The sequence below is a fragment of the Prinia subflava genome, chromosome 10 (assembly GCF_021018805.1).
Source record: "Prinia subflava isolate CZ2003 ecotype Zambia chromosome 10, Cam_Psub_1.2, whole genome shotgun sequence".
NCBI classification, from domain to species: domain Eukaryota; kingdom Metazoa; phylum Chordata; class Aves; order Passeriformes; family Cisticolidae; genus Prinia; species Prinia subflava.
Genome location: NC_086256.1, coordinates 21304838 through 21329483, shown reverse-complemented (window position 1 = coordinate 21329483; position 24646 = coordinate 21304838). Strand labels below are relative to the sequence as shown.

At 42.7% G+C, this 24646-nt stretch overlaps 1 protein-coding gene across 2 annotated transcripts in view; it reads left to right on the top strand.

Annotated features, from left to right (window-relative positions):
* The first annotated feature begins 571 nt into the window (after positions 1–571).
* The window catches only part of NR5A2 (nuclear receptor subfamily 5 group A member 2), a 79023-nt gene continuing 54948 nt past the window's right edge, over positions 572–24646 (top strand). The window contains exons 1-4 of one of the 2 annotated variants that reach the window (XM_063407682.1): positions 572–1006; positions 3365–3483; positions 4723–4864; positions 7608–8254. In XM_063407682.1, coding sequence (XP_063263752.1) covers positions 925–1006; positions 3365–3483; positions 4723–4864; positions 7608–8254 — 990 coding nt within the window. In that variant the 5' untranslated portion in view covers positions 572–924. Of the gene's footprint in view, positions 1007–2098; positions 2367–3364; positions 3484–4722; positions 4865–7607; positions 8255–24646 lie in introns of those variants that run through there. The other variant, XM_063407680.1, reaches the window with a different exon arrangement.

Genomic DNA, 24646 nt, shown 5'->3' with positions numbered 1-24646 from the left:
CCCCTGGCCGGGCGGAGGCATTGCCCCTCCGGCCCCAAGAGAGACTGAGCGTGGCTGCCCACTGGCAGAGAGGCACGGTCGCTGAAGGCAGTGTAGGCGTAGCCCGGCTTGGCGAGGCCGGTGGCCCGTCGGGCTCTGCTGGGGCGGGGAGGGGAAGCAACAGCCCAGACACTCACACCGCAGCTCCGTTCAAGAACAGGGTAGGGGGTGACTGCGCTGGGCCACTGTGTGTGCTCTGTGCGTGTGTGTGCGCTGGGGGTGTTGCTCATCCCGCCTCTGCCTTATTGGCTGCAGCGGCGGTGTCGGGCCCCCCCTTCGCCGGAGACCTCGCTCCCTGCAGCCCCCGGGCTCCGGGAGCGCCTCCCCGCGGGCCCGGGGCTAGAGGTCCCGACTCGGCACCTCCGCACTTGTACCGGGGGGAAAAGGGGGAGGAGGAGGGGGAGGGGAAGGAGGAGGAGGAGGGGGACGGGGGTGGGAACCCTGTCCAGCAGCACCAGCGGCGGCAGAGTGCTCCCGTGCACTGTGCCGCTCCGCATGGATCGGGGCGCCGGGCTGCCGCCGTGCTGAGCCCCGGGCGGAGCTGCTGCGGGCTCCCGGGGTTCCTCCTTCCTCCCCAGCACCCCCGGTCTTCCTCCTCCTCCTTCTCTCTCCTCCGCCCCCCGCCGCTTGCAGCCCGACTACCGCTCCGCGGCTCCTCTAGCCGCGGGCAGCCGGCGGCTCCTCCCGGCGGCCGGGGCCGCTCGGTGCTCCCGCTGCCGCTGGGCAAGGGCTGGCGTGGAGCAGAGGGAGGGAAAAACAGGAAGAGGGGGAAGAGGCAGCAGCAGCCAAGCGCCCCTTTCACCAGCTAAATCTGTGCTGCCGTGTCCAGGTGCTGGTGTCGCGGACGGACACGGAACCCCCAGCCCGGCCCGCAGCCGCCTTGTCATGCTACCCAAAGTGGAAACGGAGGCCCTGGGACTCGCCCGGTCGAATGGGGAACAGGGGCAGATGCCGGAAAACATGCAAGGTAAGGGGGGAGACGCAGGGCGCTCCCCCTCCGCGCACGCTCGGGTTTCCCTCGGCAAAGCGCCTCTTCGTCCAGCCAAAAAAGTTTGCGGCAGTTGCTTGCGAGCTGCCCCGTCAGCGCCCGCTCCACGCCCCGCCGAGCCCCTGCCTTGGCGGGACAGCTTTCAGGGTGGCTCGAGCGGGTACCGGGTGCCAGGGCCGAGGCGACGACAAGGCCCTGCTCGGAAGATGCAAACGGGGCCGAGGAGCCGCCAAGCATCCGGCCGGCCCCAGCCTCCCCGCGGGCGCAGTCGTCCCGTCGGACCCTGCCCAGCCCTGCTGCAGATCCAGGGAATCTCGGTCTAATCCCCGTTCCGCGCAAAACTGCCTCGAAGTTTTTGTCAGGTGGAGTTAGGCGTGGAAGTTCTGGCGAGCACCCCGTGTGTCACACGCCGTCCCGAAATGGGACTCGAGGGCTCTGTCCCGCGGGTGAGGCGCCCATGGATACCGTGCAGGTGGCAGAGGCTGCGTGGCCAAACTTCGCAGGAGAGAGCTCTGACTCCGTGGCGGATTTACGGGGTACCTAGGAAGGCAGAGGGATGCAGGAGCTGGGATGGAGCTGAAAATGTCTATGTGGGCTGGCGGGAGCGAGCTGTTCCCGATGCCCTACTCGGGGCCGGAGCGATGCGCGGAGGGAGGCGGCGCAGACCCCGCCGAGGGTCGGCTCCCTGCCTTGGAGCCGGCGGCCCGCTATGCCCGCCCCGCGCGACTCTCCCGGGCAGAAGCTCCGGTCCCGGCTGCTCTCTAGAAATTATCCCCTCTCCTCTCGGGAGCCTGCTCGGGGCCAGGGGCTTCGGAGGTGCTGGGGGCGACCCGACCGCCCCTTTCCTCTCCCGTGGAGGAGGCTCCGTGCAAGGGCGCGGCGCTCGGAAAACCCCTGATTTCCCACGTTTTCCTACGAGGAGGGCAACTCGTCCCAGCGCCGGACCCTGGAGCAGCGACCGCGGGAGCAGAGGGGAGGGCCGGGCCCTCCTCCTCCGCCGCCTGCGGCCGCCCCGTGTCCGCCCCGCGCCGCTGACAGGCTGCGATCCCCGGCCGTGCCGAGGTGGCTCAGGAAGCGTTTTGCCGGCAGTGTGACGGCGGGACAATGTCCCCGCGCTCCCCGGGAGCTGCCTCCAGCGCCGGGGTGCAGCCCCTTGCCTTGGCAAACCGGGCGGCCGGGCCGAGGGCTTCGGGCCGAGTCTGACCGTCCTGGTGCCCTCGAACCGCGGCAGCCGCGGAGTTAAAGACAAAGAGGCCACATCCTAAGCTGTCCAGCGGGGATGCCCAGCGCCTCTCGCCGTGGTCAGGAGTGCTCCGCTGCCACAGTGCTTGCCTAACAGGTCGGAGGTTTAGCGGCAGGGAAGGGGAAGGAAACCGGCCCTGCACTGAGTAGCAGGGTTTCTTCTTAGTAGTAACTGGAGGGGTTACTGGGGTCCTTGTGGGGAGAGCCCGGCTCGAGTGGGCACGCTCCGTGATTTCATTCCACATATTTTAGCCCCTCGTTCCCTCCTGACCGCCGGCTCCTCCCCGCCTTTTCTCCGAGCGGCAGAAACTTCAGGCGGCCCCGGCGTGCAGGTTTCACGGCAGCCCTCGGTAGCGGGGACGCCGAGTCTGCCGGCCGGGCAGACCCTGAGCGCTCCCCGAGCCCGGGGGTCCCGGTTCGTGTCCCTCTGCCGACACGTGGACAGCTAAGAAGCGCCTGTCCCGCGGCCGCGGTCCTGCTGGCGGCGGCAGCCGGGGGTGCCGGCGCGCAGCGCTAGCCCCGGCCCGCAGGGGTGGCGGCACCCCGAGACCACGGGCTTGGGAGAGGCGGAGGGCGTCGTTTCAAGCTGGTTTTGCGAGTAACTAACTTGGATTTCATACGGTGCAAAAGTGCTGGGTCCGTGAGATACAGGTTTAGTCTAGGTAAAAAATTGCGGGCTGCTATTGAAAGAAAACTTTGAGGGGAAATCATTACTTTCAATATACAAGTGACTATCTTTTCGTTCTGCTTTTTTGAAGCTTGCCCCTGATCATGTTCGGATTAAAATGAATTCTTTCAGTTTGTGATTCCATAAAATAAGGACTAGGCTGAAGGCACTCTATAAGTATAAATATCTAGAACATAAAACTTAGAAGCTGTTGCATTTTGTTCCCCTTGCTAAGTACCATGCAGATTTGCTGATGATGGGAAGTTGCATGTCTCCATGCAATTTGTTTTTTAAAATAAAACTTTTTTCTCCTTATTTTCAGTGGTGTGCATATTTAAGTAAGCTTTCTCTCTAGATAAGGAAGTTGCAGAATATTTGAATTAGTCATGTAAATTCTAATTGAATATGCTATTTCTCCTTTTCCCCAGTGTCTCAGTTTAAAATGGTGAATTACTCTTATGATGAAGACCTTGAAGAGCTGTGTCCAGTCTGTGGAGACAAAGTGTCTGGGTACCATTATGGACTTCTCACCTGTGAGAGCTGCAAGGTTCTGTACTAATTACTCCATAAAAACACAAGTACAGTAAAAATGTTTCAAGTATTAGCAGGGATAATTAAATAAACCAGATGTATAATATTTTGCGTTATTTTTGATATATTTTGATATGTTTCTTAATACAGCCACATAAAATAATTAACCATCAAAAAGCATTAGGATGTAGAAGTCTCTTTGAAAGACATCTGCACAAATGCAGAAAACTTGGACTGTTTTGCATTGCAGTTTTGTCCGTTTTTTTTACCATTTTGCTGTTGTGATGTAGTCCTAGAACAACTTTCACTGCTAACTGTGCTAAATATTGGTTTTAGTTGATTTATATTTCTTTTTCTGGAGGATAAAGTAATCTTCCAATTGTTCTTAATGCAGATCAGCTTTTTAAAAATCTAATGCAGCTTTCTTAATATTTTTATTTTCATCCTGCAATATTGCAATGTCGATTTCTGCTGTTATAATGACCATGCACATTTTTCATGCAAACTGTAACTGTTAGAGTTCACTTGACACACAAAGTCAAGTAAAAGTAGTTTTACATGAATTTAACATATAGAAAGATTAATATACCTGTGTTGGTCTATTATGCTATAGGGTTTAAATAATTGTGAATTTATGACAGGTCAGATTTTTCATGTGAATTTTTTTTCAGGTTTTTTACAGTTATTTAAGCAGTGCACTGTAAGTGAAGCTCCTTTGCCAGAAGAATGCAATTTAAAACACTTAGTTGCATGAAAAAATTAACTTAGCCCACTATATTTTTACTAAAAAAATAATCAATGAGAAATGAGTGACAAGCACTTACTATGCCTCCAGCATGCCCCACTGGGATGTAAAAAAGCCAGAGGTACTCTGTACTTCTCTTATCTTTGCAACAGTGTTCCTACTTATTTCATGTAAAACTACTTTTAAAGGAAGACTTTAATAATTCTGCAATGATTAAAGAATACAAAAGTGTCACTATTTCTGCCACCGGTGCTAGAAGCACAGAAGGCTACAGCCTCCTTAAAGTCTCACCAAGCTTTGACATTAAGTCTATAAAACATGGCACTAACACAAGAAAACCTCCTCTGGAATCTGGTGGCTTTCTCCTGGGTTCAGCTGACTCATTTAAAATAAACTATGTAACTTTGTAAGTGCTTGAATGACATCTGAAAATTATCCTACAGTGATTTCCATTAAATGCTAAAACACACGTTCAAGCAAAACAGGCTAATTTTTGTGTCTATCATACAGGGATTCTTTAAGCGAACAGTCCAGAATAACAAAAGGTACACATGTATAGAAAATCAGAATTGCCAGATTGACAAAACACAGCGAAAACGATGTCCTTACTGTCGATTTCAAAAATGTCTAAGTGTTGGAATGAAATTGGAAGGTAAGAGCTATAGTCTTGCTACTATCTTCAACTATACTATAAAATTATAGGATAAGATGTTAATGCATTGTATTTTATATTAAAAAGTTATATAGTATGGCTTCATAATAATTATAAATTATAATAAATTATAATACAATTTTACTTTGTATGGTCAGTGAAATTGTTGCTGTATTAAAAAAATCTAGTTAGTAAATGCTGGATCACTACCATTTAGGAACCAGTCAAAACCATAATCCATTTTGTCATATAAGTATATAGTTTGATATTTCAGGCTTTTAAAGTTTGTGAATTCATGGATGCAGATTGAATAGTTTTGCAGATTTTAAAAAAGACTTAATTTAGATTCAGCATAAAATTTGTAACAAATGTCCAGATTAGGAAAAAAAAATTGTTGAGTTGCTACGGAGCATGATCTGATTTTATTTGTATTTTATCTAGGTTTGAGTTGTTTTGATTTTTTTTACATATGTTCTTCTGACAACAAGGCAGAACACAAAGAAACAGATAAAATAAGGGTTTTTCTCACACTGACTCGCCTTTGAGATTAAGGAACCAAATAATCTCTAAAGTTGTGTCCTATATTTTTGTGATGCTATACCTGCGAGGCTATTGCATTTGAAAGAGGATAAGGCATTTTAAAGTACACTTTTTGACTTCATTTCACTTTCTCATCTACAGAGAACAATGAAAAGGGTACAATACCCTTTGAGATAAACAAATGCAAAAATATCATCAACCTGAATTTGTGAATCATACATGGTTCATTCTAACTTTGATACATAAAATATTAAAATTCAGATTTCACAGCATATGACATTTTTCCTTGGCCAAGGACAAGCTCCTGAATTCCTTACTGTAACAATTGTATGAAATGACATTTGCTCTAGACACTTAACCAGAAAAAATCAGGCCAAGGAGGAAAACCATAAGCCACGAAGGGAATCAGAAGAGATAAGTGCCAGTCAGCCACCAGGCTCTGGCAAAGGGAAGCTGTTGATATAACTGCAGATAAACAGAAAAATCAGCCTCCTGCAGTTTGATTGATTCAATAGTGTTGTATTTGCCCACAAGACTGAGCCAGCACTGACACACCGCACGAAACATTCTGCATCATTGCATGTGCTTCCAAATTCAAATAGTACAATTACAGGACATGTGGAATCCTTTTGTCATTGCTGGCATCAGGAAGCAGTATAAAGTACATTCATCTACTCCTGCTTTTAGCTCCTCTCACTTGCTGACAATGATACAAGACCAAATTTTGTCTTCTGTCATTACACCAAGTTCACCTTAAATTTAAGTAGGATTTATACAAAAGCACTTGCTAATCCAATGCGGCTCACAGTTTTTAATTGTGCAGTACCTGTGAGGATACTGTGTATACAGATTTAAAATCAATTACATTTGCTAGTGATATAATTAATTTCATGCATTTTGTTTAAAGTCAACATTCGGCAGTAATATTGGCAGCTCATTTTTCCTACAAATTCAAACAAAACACCTGTAGTTTTAAAGATACTGCAGAAAATACACTTTAGCTTCCTTATCTACACATCCATACAACTTCTTTTCCCTTGTTTAGAAAACTGGAAGAATATGTGTTCTCATAATTGTAAATACTTGTGACATTTATATGTGTATTTCCCTGATAGTGATATATATAGCCTTAAAAGTCTAGTTCATAAATTACCATGGACCAAAAAATCATTAAACGTTAAAGTCCTTACGATAAGGTACAGTATTATGCGTATCTAGCATTCATAATAAATTTTTAATGTCCCACTAATCCCTAAGATAAAAAGCTCAAGAACTTAACCTCCAGCAATCTCAGCAGTCTCAACGTGTCACCAGGCTGTCAAAGGTTCCTCTTTCAATCTAACTGCCGTTGGGCAAGGTGGGCTTGGTGAAAGCTCCCCACTAGTCCATTACAGATATCCCACGGTGACAGACACTGTGGTGACAGAGACCACCAGTATGACTCCCAAGGCAGCTGCTGAGTAGGATTTGTTTTAATTATTTCTAATTCCAGAGATATTATAAGCCAGAACAGTGTCAATAGTTTCTGTTTCACTTCTATCTTCCCCGTAGAAGGCAGCAAGCTGACAGCTTTCTCTCTGCACATTCCAACTGCAGCTAAACATTTCCAAAGAGCTCAGCTAACTAGAAATCTCAAAGTTTTACACCAACCTGGACAGAATCATCAAAATGAAATGCTTCCTTTTTGCCAAGAGAAATGCACTCCTCTTTGTGACTACTGAACATTTCACAATTTACATTTCAGATGTTTTGCTGCGGTGGAAGGCAGTAATGGATTTATTATAATGAGACAATGTGGTCTGCTGGATACGTCTCAGACAAATTCTGGACTTCAGCCCTTGTTTCTTAATGACATAGTAGCTTGATATAAACCCAAATGTACATTGAGATTTCCACATGATCCCATAGCAGGTGTGAAATTCCTGTGGCCATCCATTGTGTTTGTCCCTGTGTCCTAATCAATGTAGAGAGAAGTCCTTCTTTGTTAGTAATATATGCATGTGACATTTAAATCACTAGAAAAAAGTGACATTTGTTAAGTCAAAATAAATCCTTTTAATTAGATATAAAAATGCAACTCTGAATTTGGGGATAAAAAATAAGAGTTACATTTTTACATTTCTGCTCTTTCCTAATATATGTTTGATTAAGAATGTCGATTCCAAGTGTTAATGATGATTTGCTTCCTCCTTCCCCCTGACAGCTGTGCGAGCTGACCGAATGCGTGGCGGCCGGAACAAGTTTGGACCAATGTACAAGAGAGACAGGGCACTGAAGCAGCAGAAGAAAGCTCTTATCCGAGCAAATGGACTGAAACTGGAAGCCATGACTCAGGTGATCCAAGCAATGCCAACTGACCTGACAATATCCTCTGCAATCCAGAACATCCATTCAGCTTCTAAAGGCCTACCTCTGAACCACACTGCCTTGCCTCCCACAGACTATGACAGGAGTCCCTTTGTGACCTCTCCGATCAGCATGACAATGCCTCCCCACGGCAGTTTGCAAGGCTACCAAACCTATGGCCACTTTCCAAGCCGTGCTATCAAGTCCGAGTACCCTGACCCTTACACCAGCTCACCAGAGTCAATAATGGGCTACTCATACATGGATAGTTACCAAACAAGCTCACCAGCAAGTATCCCACATCTGATATTGGAACTCCTGAAATGTGAGCCTGATGAGCCCCAAGTCCAAGCTAAAATCATGGCATATCTGCAGCAAGAGCAAGCCAACAGAAGCAAACATGAGAAGCTCAACACATTCGGACTTATGTGTAAAATGGCTGACCAAACCCTCTTCTCCATTGTTGAGTGGGCTAGGAGTAGCATCTTCTTTAGAGAACTTAAGGTAGGTAACAATTTTACATTATATTATCATTCAGTCAAGAAAAAAATACAATTTCTAACAATCTTGTACTTCAAGCAGGAAAGCATGTGCTTTGTTTCCTCCCCACCAAGCACCTCATTCTTTATTTATTTGGCTTGAAGTAGGCAGACTGTTAGAAGGAGAAACTTGCTGCTGACTTCCACCTGAGCCTGTAATTAGCTGTAGCAGAGATTCAATATTCACTTCAGCTTTTCTGTACTTCAGTATTTATCACAACTATTGTTAACATCGGTAAGGCCTTACATAATTCTGCTCCCTCCCTGCCAGCATTGCTCACTGCGTGTCTTGTTCTCAGGGCTGTAAGCACACCCGTTACACCATCCACATTCATTTATTCATTTCATTTAATTATTTCATTACCTTATTTAACATATGGGGAAATGCCATTTCTGACCATCTCCATTCACACTTTCTATAAGTCTATATTTGGAACATGCAGTTTCTCATTGGGATATTATTTTATTCATTGCTGTGTGTCTAATTAACTGTGCAGGCTGAAACCTAAGCAGGATATACACGGAACAGAAAGCAAGGTGAAAGTAGATACCTCAAGGACTCCTTTTGGTTCTCATCACCCCTGATACATGGCGGATTCCTTTAGTCTAGGCTGCTACAGTGACCTCTAGGCTTTTATTTTTGCTGGAGCACCCAGGAAGTCCTCATGCACAGCTTTCTGGTGGACAGAAATCCCCCCATTTACATTCTTCAGACTTATTGTTAAAGCAGATTTGTGGTCTGTTATGAGCAGGTCTGGAATTCTAAGTCTGAAATTTGAGATCAGACAATAGATATGAATTACAGTTTTTAACAACTGTCTTGAATCAGAAATTAGCTCTGGAAAGAATAATCTTCAGTCTCAAAAAAACCCTCAAGATGATGAACCCAACTCACATCTGAATTTCCCTGTTACATTGCTAGTTGCTGTGTCTGTCTGCTACAGAGAGATGAGGTGCTTTTTGCCACAAGTATTTGCTACTGAAATCTGTAAAGTTTTGTGACTGCCCATAATTTCTGACTACTTTCAAGCTAAGAGAAAATAACTCATCTTCCAAATATAACAATTGCTGTAGGATTTCACTGAGAATTGGATCTACATGAGTTCAGAGTACAAAAGGGAGATCCATTGAAAAGCTGCACTCAGAGAACTTGCCACAACAGTATGTCTGTCATGGCCATAAGGACATGGACACATGACAGAAGGCATGATTACAAGAAAAGCAAGCTGTGTATGCTGCATATGCAACTCCAGCTTCTCTCCATTTTTTGTGAGAATGATTGCAGGAATCATTGAAAGCTCAGTCTATTCAAAGAGAAAGAAGAGAGGAAGTTTACTCTGAGAGGAAAACCAAAAAACATTAAAGAGAGGAAAAGACTGTCACACGTTTGCTATTTCAGTTGTATACAATTTTGTAGCCATCTATAAGCCATGCTACTCATTTTAAATAATTTAAAAATTGAGGACATGTTATATTTTGAATAGACTATGTGGTAAATATCTGAGACCAGATCTTTCTATCCATACACTTGGAGTTTTTTAGTCTAGAGTGAAGTACTCTAGAGTTAAAAATTACTGTCATGCATATACCTTTCAGTGTACAAATTTTTAAGTGACAATCTGCCCTAAAATTCCATTTATGATTAAAGTGACATTTTATAAGCATTCAGCATACCATACTGGGAACAGTTTTAAAGATGGTCTTTTCCTCCAACCACTATAGTCTTCAACCAACCTGTGTTTTACTAGGATGGCCACAAAAGATGCAGAAATTTGTTTATGAAAATGCAGACCAAGTTCTCCTGGTTCTGGATGTATTATACATTTCCATGTACACACAGACTTCTGGAAATACATATTCTAAAAGTTTGCTACATAGAGCCTTTGGCTCATGATCTGATTTTCATACATTTTTAGAAGGCATTGCTTTCACCTTAGTGTTTGTACTCTTTGTATCTTGGAAGCTTTGAGGTCAGGCAGTTTCATACCTTCTGGCATATCCAGATTATTTTTTTATAGCTGGACAAATCAACAAAATTGCACAGCATTCCAGAACAATAATTGCACAGCATTCCAGAAATCCATCCACATCCAAAATTTAGGGACCAGATTATACACAATGCTAAGAACTTTAACCTTTTCGATTTCAAAAGAATGTTTAGATCAGACCCTACTTTTTATACAGCCCTCTCTTTTCAGCTGAGAGGACAAGAACAATATTAAACAAAAGATTTGCAAACCTTTACTGAATGCAATTCTTTTCTATCTATCCATGACTTCAGGTTCTTCTGATCAAGGTAGCAAAAGCAGCTATTTCAGATTGCTCCACAGGATGTGAGTACCTGTGGGAGAGGAAAAAAAAAAGCCACCTAAAGATATGACATATTTTAAATGCAGAAGGAAAGGGAGGCAATTGTGATAAAGATGCAACTAGATTTTCAGAACACCTAACTTTGTTCCCTGTCTATTCACACCTGAGAAGTATGTGTTTGCCCAAAAAGATATTTTACTCTTATTCCTACCTGTCTAAACAACTGAATATTGAGGTGTCTTTCAGATAAGACAGGTTCATTAGCAGATCTCTGGGACTAAAATTTTAAGTTACTCGAATAATTAAACAATACAAAATTATAAATGTGGTTTGCATACAATTCATCTTGGCTTTGTCATGATGAGCGACACCTCGCACAACTGGCTGTGAGTTACTAGGCAGCACATTTACAATTATTTGTAAACATTTGTATCATTTCACTTCATTCTAAATTTTGTCTTATACTCTGGTCTCTTCAATTAATATAAAGGAGCAGTTATTTTCTTTCTGCTAGAGATTTGTAGTTAGCAGAATTCAGGGGAGAATATGATAAAAAATGCTGTCCCAGTTCATCAGTGGTTTTGGCCACATCTACCCTAGAGAAAATAACAAAAACCCACCACTGAGCTACAGTTTTTAAGTTTTCCTTATTTCTTTCCTATTGACTGCAGATTTGTTTTTTTTAAAAGAAATCTCAAATGAAAAAAATCTGTTTTAAAACTTTATTTTCTGAAGCTTTTACCAGTTTAAGCTTATCACAATCTTCTCACTTGTTGATCTACAAATTTTCATCGCCTTTTTTGGAATATGTTACACATTTAAGGATGTAAAAGGGAAAAATATTGACTGCATAGAACCACCCACAGCATGCACAGTATTTGAATATGACCTGTGTATGGATTTGAGTGTGTAATTTAAGGGTAATGTTCACACTTGCGGAGGAACAGATCCTTTCATCTTCATGTAGGATCTCAGAAACAAATGGAAAAATTAAAGAAGCCAACTAGTTAGGATTAATAATAATGTCAGAGTAAGATCCAAAACAGCCAATTGCAATCCAGTAAATTTGAATTTAACACCTGCTAAAATTTCAAACATCCCTACATGTCTTGTGAAGTCAAAATACTTTGTAAGGAATTATTAAGTGGAAAATTCCGGGGGTTGATGTTACATGTTACTTTTTTATTCATAATGAGATATATTTCTGTTTGGTTCTTTATGCACAAATGAAATAACACAGAAGTAACATCCCAAGAGGCTTGGGATAATAGTAATAGTAATTATTAGTAATATTAATTAATAATAATAGTAATAGTAATTAATAGTAGTAGTAAAGAAGGTCTTTGTTCGCTATTCTGGAGTTGTTGAAAGCTTAGTAAATATAAAAGTAAGATATATCCATCTTATCCTCAGCTAAGAAAACTCAGGAATGCCCTGGGGATGCTAGATTTGTCGCCAGCTGTCTTAGTCAGGTGAAAGGTCTTTGTACAAAGCTAAAAAGAAAATATTGCAAGAGTTTCTAGAGTCCAAAGGCTGCCTGGCCCCAAGGAAGGATGCAGACAGCTTCTCCGGACTGGTCTTGGCTCATCAGCCCACATCAGGGAAAATTCAAAGACTGCTTCCAGAGCTAAGTATTCCTGAGCCCATAAAAGAAAGTCTCTGCCTGGAGCAGAGAAACCCAGGACCTGCACTGTTGAACAGTCCTCAGGATATTTTCTTCTGGCTGAGGATCAGAAAAAAATCAACTAAGTGTTAATAGTTACAAAAAAAAGGCACTAAAAGAATGGTGACTCACAAAAAAACTACCTTGCCTTATTTGGCTATTTTAGTGAGGATGCCATAGGTCAAAGTACCATGTGAGCACAAACCCTGTAGTGAATGATTGCAGGAAGAACCAGTGCACTTCATGGTAAAGAAGCTCATCCTACAATTATTCACTGAGTTTGCAAATTTCGACCATTCCTTGATGTCAGACTTTATCAGTCCCAAGCCAGATTTCTTGCTGTAAGTATAAATTTGCTCATGCTTACACTAGCTGTGGCCTTCAAAGAAACAGTGGTTTAATCACAGATCTCCAAAGGACCCTGTCTATAGAACTTGCACTGTAATGGGATCACAGATATTTTTGCAGTTCATAAGCTAACAAAAGCCTAGCTTTGTGTTATATATTCCCCAGAAGTGCAACTATATTATCAGAATTTCAACTTATTTCTGTAAGTGAAAACTTAATGTGAATAGAATTAACAGAATTCCTGGAGGCTCTTATTTCTTCTGTGAAATCAATTTAGATAGATGTAATAATGTAATACTCTATATACTAGCTTTAATTTCAAATTTCAGTCCATATGTAGCTGAGTATCAAGAAATGCATAGAAAATAAGGAATTACAGTACAGAAATCCAATTATTAAATGGAATTAGCACAGAATAGCAAAAAATAATTTTTTTCTGTTTTTTTTTTTTGTGGTTTTGTTTTATAGTTGGGGGGTGTGGGGGGTTGTTTGTTTGTTTTTAGATCTTTGTTTCTTTACAAAAAGATCAGCTATGAAATACCTTAAAATTTTCAGGATGATGAAAGGGTGATATATTATGAAGACTTAAGTAATCAAGTGTAATTTGATAACTTGAAGTGCTTTTGGACTTTGTAGTGTGTGTTTATCAGGACAGGAAATGCAACTCACATAGCTGATGAAATAAAATTTCTGCAGAGTTCTTTCAGTCAGGAAAGCTGCCAGAAACTGAGGTGCAGGACTACATTTGATATCAGTAATCAGATTAGTCATGTGTAACTGCTGTCTCCAGCATATCTGGATCTAAGAGAAATACTCCTCAAACATTTAAAAATGTAGAGGAACACATTGTTAGAACAAACTTCATGATGATCTGGCTCTTCTCTGGAGAAAGGCTGTGACTAAACACTGTATTTAAGCATGTGGGCATGTGATTTTGCAGCCTTTCTAAACAGTTTGTTCGGTGCTGGTACATTTTCAGGCATCAAGAGGAAGATGGCATTCTCTTACGACCTTCCATGTCAGAGCTGGTACTTTAGTTTCACTCTGGTGTAGGATGTTATCACCCCTGATAGCAGGAGACTGAGTAGTCTCTCTGGATTTAGTAATTTTCTATCTAACACCCAGTTAAGCATCATGCTGTGACTAAGAACCATGTTCCATGTAGGTGTTTGTGCACCTGAGTGCACCTGCCCCCAGCAGTTCAGCAGCAAAGTTACCCAGGTTGCCGTGAACAGCCATGGTGCAGGAACAAAGTTTTGCTACTTACAGAGAAAATCTGAGCAAGTAACAATTCAAAAAGCTGCCAGCCCCTAAACAGAGATGCAATAGCCTGGTGTATGGACACAAGGAATTACACAGCTACAGCCGCTCCTGCTACAGGTCCTGAGGCAGACACTGAGTTAATCTGAGTTTGAGATATTGGTTACACCAAACAGAAGTTTAATATTACAGTTTAATTGTTTTCCTTCAAAATGTAAGCTTCCAATTTAAGTTTGACAATTGCCAGCAGTGACATAGAAGGATTACTTGGGTGTGTTAGCAAATGTATATCACACTGCTGTAGGGCGAGATGAAGAACCGGTGCTCTTTAGATCTTGCATGCTGTGAGTAGCCCAAGGGGATGTTAAAGTTAACTCCAACAATAACTGCTGTACTAAGAACAGGGAATGCTCAGCCATGTTGACTGTCTGTTGTATTTTCTGACAATTTTTAGCTGCTATTTTCTGCTTTGAAGGCTTGATCATTTTGCCAAATGATGGAGAGCTTTACACGTTGAAAATTAAACAATTCCAGTCTCTTGGAAAAATCAGATATATTGCCTGATTTCACTTAGTAAGGTCACATTTTTATTGTCAGAATGACAGATCTTTACTTACAAAGATCCCCAGTTTTTGCAAGTTTTTGCCTCCCAAAAAAGTCCCAAAAAGAGCTGATTTTCCATCTGCAAATTGTGACATTTTTGTATAACCAGGCTGTAGATCTTACTGCAGGAAGAGAACTTGTTTCATTCTGATCCAGAGTTTTTGTATGGTACCTGTATCATTCAGAACCAGCACTTGTATACAATACCTGTATATTTCATATTTCTGTTCTATGGGATGGCTCCCAGTTACAGTGCAAGTTTGCCTCTATAAATTTATCGAGGCTGGTCAGATTTAAGGATGCTCTTCTGTTAACCTGTAGCCTTTAGGATCACCTGCAGTAAGGATGAAATCCCAGCCACACTGAAGTCACTTACAGACTTCCTATTAAGCCCTGCTGAAGCTGCATCACATAAATGGATGTTTGTGTATAGAGCCATATGAAAGCCTTGTAGAAGTACAACATCTAAACAAAATGTACCTAGGAGAGTGAGAAACCGTGTAGTTCCTCACCACAAATGTTATTGGTGCTGCCTCTAGTAGCACCACAAATATGTTTTCCACAACACTCAGTCATCAGACTCATTATTGGACAGAAGGCCCAAAGCTGAGAGCTTCAAACTGTGCTGCAAATAGAACTACTCAAAACAGGTTGGACACCTTATACAGCTGTATAAGCACAGGAACATACTAAAGGACTTGAATATTTTCCATTCTAGCACAGTTTTATTCAGAGCTAATATTGGCTAAATCACAACACACCATCTTAGCCCCTTACCAAATGGATTTGAAACATTTGCTCTCCGTGTGCCACAGAAACTGCTGGGCACGGCAGCACCATCACCTCAGCCTCACTGAGGGGCAGAGGCCGCCATTTCCCCACAGGACGGTCCCACACCTCTGTTCCCCACAGGACTGTCCCACACTGCTGTTCCCCACAGGACTGTCCCACACCGCCATTTCCCCACAGGACGGTCCCACACCGCCATGTCCCCACAGGACTGTCCCACACCTCTGTTCCCCACAGGACTGTCCCACGCGGCCATTCCCCACAGGACTGTCCCACACCTCTGTTCCCCACAGGACTGTCCCCCCACAGGACTGTCCCACACCGCCATGTCCCCACAGGACTGTCCCACACCTCTGTTCCCCACAGGACTGTCCCACACTGCTGTTCCCCACAGGACTGTCCCACACGGCCATGCCCCCACAGGACTGTCCCCCCACAGGACTGTCCCACACGGCCATGCCCCACAGGACTGTCCCACACCGCTGTTCCCCACAGGACTGTCCCACACGGCCATTCCCCACAGGACTGTCCCACACGGCCATTCCCCACAGGACTGTCCCACACCGCTGTTCCCCACAGGACTGTCCCACACGGCCATTCCCCACAGGACTGTCCCACACGGCCATTCCCCACAGGACTGTCCCACACCGCTGTTCCCCACAGGACTGTCCCACACGGCCATGCCCCACAGGACTGTCCCACACGGCCATTCCCCACAGGACTGTCCCACACGGCCATTCCCCACAGGACTGTCCCACGGGACTGTCCCCCACAGGACTGTCCCACGCCACCTCCCTCACAGAGAGCCTTGGGAGTCCCAAAGACACGGCAGGATTGGAAGGGACGAGACAAGGACACGTACAAGTAGTGAGGGAGCCCAGGGCCTTGGCTGGAGCTTGAATGGCCCCGTGAGTGAGGACCAGGTGGGGCCATGAGGAGTGTCGGGGCTGGCAGGTGAGACGAGGGCTTGTCCCCAGCATCAGCACATAACATGGGAGAAAAGCCGAAAAAGGCGACTAACTCGAGCCACGGCTCTGCTCCTCTGAGGCTGCCTCGGGGCCGAGCGAAGGGGCCGGGGCTGGCGGCCCGAGGTGCCGCCCGCAGCTCTGGGCTCCAGCGCCGCTGCAGCGCGGGCAGGGCCGGGCCGGGCCGGGCCGGGCTGGGGCGGGGTCCGTGCCCAGCCGCGGGCTCCAGCCGCGAGGGGCGGAGGGCTCCGGCTGCCCTCCCAGGGCAGGCGCCGCTCACTGCCCTGCGGCCCCGCTCGAGTGGCTGCGGCGGGCTGCGTGCCCTTGGCCAGCCCAGCCACGGGCTCCTGTGACACGGGGACAGGACCCGGGCGCCGGCCGGGAGCCGCGGGTGCCGGGTGCTCTCCGCTAATTCCCGGTGTCCGCGCATGACTGCGCGGCAGCATCAAGGGATGGAGAAAGCCTTTCTGCTGAAAGGTGAACCACCAGTTAGTTTTGCTCTAATATTTCCCCAAATCCATCTGCTTTCAATAAAGTTGAAAGGCACGCATCAAGTTTTTTTTTCCGTAAAATGTTCTTTATTTGTTATCTTGAAATAGGGACTGAAAGTTGTTTCTATTGGCATCACTATAAGCACATGTGCAGTGCAACTACAGAAGAAACAAAAGGGCAGATTTAAGAAGGAATGAAGGAAACCTTAAAAAGTGATGAAATGTGCAGGTAGGAAAGGGAAGATATAATTTTATGTAGATGTTCTCAGTGTCTTTTTTCCATTTCTGTAACCCGTGGAAGTTCAATTATTGGTGGTTAGGAAAACATCAGGGTAGTCTGGGAAAAAATATTTAACATTGTGTCTTGGGAACACCCCACTCATTAAAGTTAGCATTACTGACAAAAAAGGATAAATTAGTAAAATAAAATACCAAGTAACCATACTGCAGTGAAAAAAGAAATTTCATTTTGTCTGATTCTGGAGTTTTCTGTCATGCTCATCACTTGGAGAGGGAAAGAAACTAAAATCTGTTTTCGGAAATTCAGAAATAGAAAAAATGTTTTTTTCATCTAAATACAGGTCTTGCATTTGTTGAAAGAAAAGTTACTTTGATATTTGTTGCTAAATAAAATCTTGGATGAAGTAAAATTAATTTTAAAAAATTAGTTAAGGCAACAATAAACACAGGAAATATACATGAATAAAGTGTTCTAAAAGTCAGGCAACTCTTTTAAGACTATAAATATCACCTAAGCAAGGCCACTATAATTAGCAAAGGGTGAACAAAAGAAGACATCCAGAAATAGATGGGGAGGGGGGAGGCTGGGAGGGTGAAATATCTTAGTTAACCTTATTTGAGTGTTCTTTCCATAGCATAGGAAATGGTTCCAGCTAGCTCATGAGTTCTGTTGGTATTAACTGATTTTAAAAGGACATTTCCATGTTGTCTCTATGCCAAGGAAATTCTTTTACTGGCGTGTTTGCTGAGTACAGGAAACATCACCCTGGCTAAGTGACACTGAATGTGAGGAAGACTTGTATCTTTATTCTGGTGTTACAGTCAACACTGTCTCTTTGTTTCATCTGGATACCTTTTGATATTTATTGGAGAATACTCACTGCAGTCTCCCAGATTGTCCTGAGTAATGAGCACACTGGTGGTGCTGAGTCATAATCCCTCACCACTCAAGAAGCAGCTTTCTGCATCTCTTAGGCAACTGATTAGTCTGAGGGACGATCCAGCACTTCAGGGGAGGCAGAGACAGGGCTGTCTGATCACTGAGCTGCTTCATCCCTCTTCAAGGTACGGGCAGAAAAGACCAACAGTGATGGGAACCTTCCTTGTTTCCATGCTATGGCTAGAATTCACTGTGCCAGGAAATAAATATGTACCTATAACTGCTTGCTCTCCTCAATAGAGAGTTGAAAAAATCAGCCTTGTATATAGTATTTTTCAGTGTAAAGCTGTGCTTATGGATCCAGTCTTGTACTGCATATCAGAAAAAGCTTTACTGTAACCAACGAGAATTTTGTCCAAATAAGAAGTGCAAGTTAATACTGAATACTGTATTTCCATTTTCACCCATAGCATTTGCCAGTTTTCTGTTTTCTTCTATAAAGCTGCCTGTGTCAAGCATTTAAGTTTCATTTGCTACATGTTACTTCTAAATGCCTTATTTGTTATCTAATTTATCTTGTCCTTTCTCTTTCTTTGTCTCTTTCAGTTATTTGTGGCTTTGGGCTCCAGTGACATTTTTGTTCAGTTAGTCAGTGGTTTCAGTGATGAGCCCTCAAAAATCTTTTTGGAAAAGGCAGAAATATTTGAGAAAAATGTTCATGGTGTGTGGGTCATATAGGCCAGCAGTCACCATACTGATATTTTTGGAGCTTAGTAAAAATCATAATAAAACCACAATGTTATTCAATCCTAAGTATTAACTTTCCTTCAGGTAACAGCAAAACCATGTAGAAAGAATAATGACAGTTGTAGTGACAATTGCCCAAAGTTTCTGTTTCTGCTTCTGTTTGTCTGTGCAGTGGTTTTAGGGCAATAACAACCCTGTCCTTAGAAATGTGGGAGATGGCAGGGGTGTAGTAGACTGGCTGCTAGGAGGCATGAGACTAAATTAGTTGGTGGTGCAAATAATCCCGTGTGCAACTGGAAGCCAAAACTAATGTGTGGCTCGTACCCAGGTCACTATAGCATAAAATAGTTTCAGTTTCTTTTTTGACAACTCCACAGTCACTGTCACATTTTATCTACACATGGAGAGAAGAGCAGGACATAGCTCACAAGCCAGCTGCTCACAAATACTACAGAGTATTGTTTGGGTTAGTACATATCATATTCGTGAAAAACAAGAACAGGCAATTTTCTGCATCTGAGGCCGACATGTGGATTGTCCTAACACTATTTGGAATATTTGCCATATTGCTAAGATTCTACGTAGACTTTCAAGTCTTTGAAAAATCCAAAATTGCTGTAAGGAGTAGCACTGCCTTTCTGATGCAGGACTTGGAAAATAATGGTCGTTGCTTATAGTACAGTGAATAAACAACAAAAATCTTAAGAACAGTAACAATAGCAACAACTTTAGGCAGAAAGAAACACATGGCAATTGTTTTACATGGTCCATGGTTTGGACCCATCATTCACAAGAAAGGTTCTTATTTGGCAAGTGTGGTCAAGGACAATTCCTGTCTCTGACTAGGAATGAACTTTCAGGGAGAATGTTCCCACTAGTATGGGTTAGACCTCAAAGCGAGTATTTACATGAGCAGCTCATTTGGTAATGTTGAACCACATTTATTTTTCATTTGCATGCCTCTCCTTTAAGTCACACCCTTCTCCTCTTGACTTCAGTGGGAGCTCCACATGTTTTGCCTTTGATTCCACTGCATGCTGGCAACTCTAATTAGTGTTAACAGGAGTTCAGTGGAGTTTTTGCTCTCCTTTCTCTGTAAAATAGTTTACAGATCAGGAGTTGAGCTTTATCAAACTGGTACATGGTGCCTATGAAGAAGGTATCTTTTTTCTTCTTTTTCCCAGCCAAAGTGGAACTTAACCTTTTTCTAACAATGGTGGTGTGACTATGAGAATAATGAAATTGATCATTCTAACAAGCTCCCCTTAGTTCTGAAAAGATTGCTTAGCATTAGCTTTGATTTTTTTAAACAGTAGTAATTTCAGCTAGTTAACACAGCCGTACTGTTTCAATTGCTATCACAGTAACTTGGTGCAGTAAATACAAGTTAGAACAGCTCTATTCTCTGGGGCTAGAGCCTGCAATTCAAACTAAACTTCAGTCTGCTCTGCCCTACAGAAACTGCTCTGAATTTCAGAGATATTTTGTATAGGAACACTATGCTACATATTGAGCAAGACTGGGAGAATCCGGTCCTTTTTTACAACGCTGCTGGTTTTGTTAAGAATAAACACCACCCACCAAACCCTCATCATCAAACATCCTATCTTGAAAACAGAAATGCTGTTCCATTTTGAGATTTTAATCTCAGACTTTCACACCCATGTGTATGGACAGACACAATGAACAGGAGGCACTTTTCTCCTTCTTCGTAAGAACTGTCGCATGGGGCTTTCTGTGCTCACATAATCCTCCTTCCAATATTTCAAAAGACACAGAACTTCCCAGCATGATGATAAAGTTTTCCTGTGTTCCAATAATAAAAGTTGAATGTACCAGTAATTTCCAGTTCCTCTGTGGTTGGGCAGCCTGTGAAGACTAAATCAGAAGTAGCCAACCTGCAATATCAGTGTGGGAGTCGGAAACAGATGTTCACTGGACAATACAATTTGTTGTCACTGTCGATACTATATGGCACTTTTCCCAACAGAAATTGTCTGTAGTTGGAAAGGAATGTAAGGAATGATTCATGCCCCAAATTATTATTTTTTAAATTACTGTTAATGTTAAATACCCCTTGCTTTATTTTGTTTCAAATGCCTGCATCAGAGAGGCACATCAACTCAAAAATACAATTAAGTAGGCTTGTAGCATGTGTGTACTACGTACATCAATTAATTTAAGGCTTTTCTCCTCAAGACAAGATATTCTGTTATATAATAACCATGAGTCCAATTCTCTTCTTTAGAATCCGGGTAATTTAACCTTCAGTTTTATAAAATATTTGCTCAGTAGCTATTTACACAAAAAGTACATAGAAGGAAGTAAATGAGACAAAATATTTCATGTGAATCTGAGGGTGTATCTATGAAAAGTAAAATTTGTTATATCCATATAATAATATTTTTATACATATAATAACTTTTACAGTATTTCCTGTCTTGGAAATTCTAATAGGCCATTTGGGCATTCAAAACTGATCAAACACTCAAATGAGCAAACCCCTCTATTAGCATATGATGGTAGCATATGATGCCTAGCCTTGATTTTCAGATTTCATGAATATTACAAAAGCAGATGCACTAGATCATACTTACTGTAAAAGGCAATGGATTGAGTTAGGTGCTTTTTAAATTAAATATTAATTTTTTCAGGGATACATCAAATATATTAAAAAAAACCACAGAAAGCCTAAGTGAAACTCAAAGTAAATACAAATTAATATGTTCAGTAGGAATGTAAAAGAGCTAAAGATCTGACTGGCAGAAAATTTGGTTGTAACACCTATATTTTACAGTAAAAGCAACACTAGGTATTTTCAAAAATGAAGACATCTGGATTTGACTTGGAGTTCAGTGAAACTGGTGACAAAACTGACCTGTAATTGCTGACTGTTGTGTCTCTGACAGACTGTCTTTAGAGATACTAAAAAGAGGAAAATGTGTGTTTAATCATACAGCCTGAACAAAAGCAAAAGATTTTAGCACTGTAAAATCCAACAGCTGTCTTATTTTTACAAATGCATGTGGTAACACTTCACAGTAATATTTTTATAATACTAATCTTACATTTACTCTGTTTACTGTTGCAGCATTCTGCAACAGAGTGGTTTACTGCTGTGCGTCAGGTTTTACTCAATGGGAAACATGAAATGATTTTCAGCTGTGTGTTCCTTTGTAACTGCTGCGTGATTTAGCCTCAAAACCTATCCATTGTCCAACTTTTTTTATGCTTTAGACTTAGTGAATTTATATATATTTCCATAGTGGAATACGAGGTGATTTTGAACAAGAGCTTGAATGCTGCAAAATTTTCCAAGTCTGCATGAGATGAAGCAGGATAAAATAGCTGATAAGGTAACACTTAGCACACTTGTGTTTGAATTTCTCTCTGTGTATGTCTGCATGAGTGTATTTTTATATACATTCATGAGTCAAACTGAGTTTTTCATCAACTAGATGTTGGCAAGTGCCAAAGTGATTTAGGATTAGAATGGGATTTAGGCTGATCTAGCTACAGTTGTATTTCTCATTTCATCATCATGCCACGGATACTGTGACAGTTGTGGGTTTTCCTTAATTTATGAAATAGACAAAATTAAATGTCCATACCAGACATACCATTAGGTTACAGGGAGTGAAAGAGAAACACTGCATTAGGCCTTACCCTTTTGTCTGCACCCAGCAGAGAGTCCTGAATGTACAAAACAGCTGGGAAACTTCCTATGTAGCACACAGCTTGAAAAATGAATTCAAGATTTTTTTTAAAAATCAGTCTGACCGGGATTATTTCAAGTGATTGTTATGCTGATTCTGTAGGATATCTCTGTGTAAAATATGAATATGTACAGAAGCGTATTATCTGGGTCTATTACATAATTTTTAATATTAACTGTACTCTCAGTTTTACCATCATAAGACCTGAATCCCAATAAATGTTTTAGACTTTGAGCACTTTTTATTGCAATACTAGAGACATCATTGCTCAAAGTTTTAGCAATACTTATAATTTCAAAAATTACTTGATTAAAATAGACCTGTTTGCAAAAGTGACTAATCCACCATTTTCAGCCGTGCTGCTTTTTATGCATTATTTTTATCTGCTGAATGACACTTTGCTGTCTCTCCTTGTCAGTTTAATTATCTTTTTTGAAAAAGAGGGTCTTCAGAAGGAGACAAATTTCGATGTTCAGGTTACAGGGAAGATTTCCAAAAAGAAAAAGAGATTATTGAAATTAGCAGGAGTGTGTCTCACCCGCTAGTAAGCGGAGCGAGGAGCACTGGGAGGAGAGGAAACCCTTGGCCACCGCATAGCGCGGCTGTGTACACCACAGTTACTTAGAGTGCTCTGAATCTCATCTTTTGATCTCGGGCGATATTTTTCTCTGTTATGTCACAGAGGTCACCTGGCTCATGTGTGACAAACTGCCTGCATAAGTCACAGTGCCAGTGGCAGAGATTTGTAACCATGTCCCTGGTCCATTGCCTTTGAATTATTTCACAGGCCCTCTGCTTTACATTTACACTCTGTCGGAAGATGAACAGGGGAAGGGAGTAAAATCAAGGGCAGGGTCTCATCCTGAAGGACAAGGGGAAACAGGTGGAAGGTTAATGGCCCTGGAGCGTATCCACAAGCCTCTCAGGCTTGATATATGGGCCTCAGGCCTAAAACGGGCATTGGCTTTCAAAGATATATTATTTCATTTGAGGAGAGACATTCTGGAGTTCCTGCATTTGTCTGCTGATAGATGATCCTCTGTCCACAATTGGTTATGGCGTGTGAGTTTTCCTTGGGCCTGCTCCCGTACATAAAAATTTTGCTGAGCTCTCCAACCTTTCGCATGCCTGTGAGAATGGGACGTGTGCGGGCCTTTTGGCAGGCGGCTGGATTTTTGTTGCTGCTATTTTCGTAGTTGCTTTTGAAGCGCCAGGCAAGTGGGGGATGAAAGGCACTTCTGTTCATTCATACTGGCTGGGCAGGGGCAGCCTCGCAGGGATGAAAATGGGGCAGAAGAAGATGTCAGGGACCCATTATGCACTCGTGTGTCTGCAGCCCATGCAGAAGTCACTCCTGCTGACCCTGTATTTTATACTGGCACATGCCCACAGAAAAATGAAAATGGGGAAATAATTTGCATAAGTTTTATGACCTCCCTTGGTTTATTGTATTACAGTTCTGTTAGGGTTTTGCATGTACTTCAGCTAATGGGGAAAAAAGCCTAAAATAGAAACTTCATATCTTGAAATTTTTGTGTCCTTCTCCAGAATGTTTACCTCAGGCACCTCATGAAAATGAGATGCTACTCTCATGTCTCAGCAAAGCACCTGAGGCCCCAGAGCTGGTTCTGCTCAGCGTGACAGGACAGCTGTGGGCAGGGCACGGCACTGGCGGGACCTGGCCCTGCTCCATCTCTTGTGACCAGCTCAGAGGAGTCTGGCCACAGACTTGTGGCCAGCACAAAGGAGTGGTGGCAAGCACAAAGGAGTCTGGTGGCAAAGGCCTTGGTTCAGAGAGGGAGCAAGTCCCAGATTCACCGCCACAATGGCATTCCCATGGCATCTTCTGTCATTGCATGAGTGTCATAAATTGTCAGAAAATCTATTTAAAAAACAAATTGTTCAACAAAAAACCCCAAAATCTTAACATATATTTTTGTTTAATGTAGCCCACATAACAGCTTGTTAAATTCTCTTGATTTTTACCTGACTGCAGTTACTGTTACAGGATTGTGTACCTAAGACCTGTTACTCCATGATAGCATGAATTTATGGAAAGTGGGATGTGTATTTTTACTATATAAAATATATTCATTTTGTTATAATAACATATTTGTTATAATAACAAATAACTGTTCCGTTTCAGTAGATAGATTTTGCTTGAAAGAATTTTCATTAGTTATACTTAAATATCTCCTCATTCTACCATTTTTATTTTTCCTATGGTACTAAAAAACAAAGTAAATGCAGGATATAGGACATAAGTTTCAATGCAGCTTGTTTGCTTTGTTTTTGCAACAGTAAAACTTGTACTAACAAATTGTAAAAGCATTATATTAGTACCA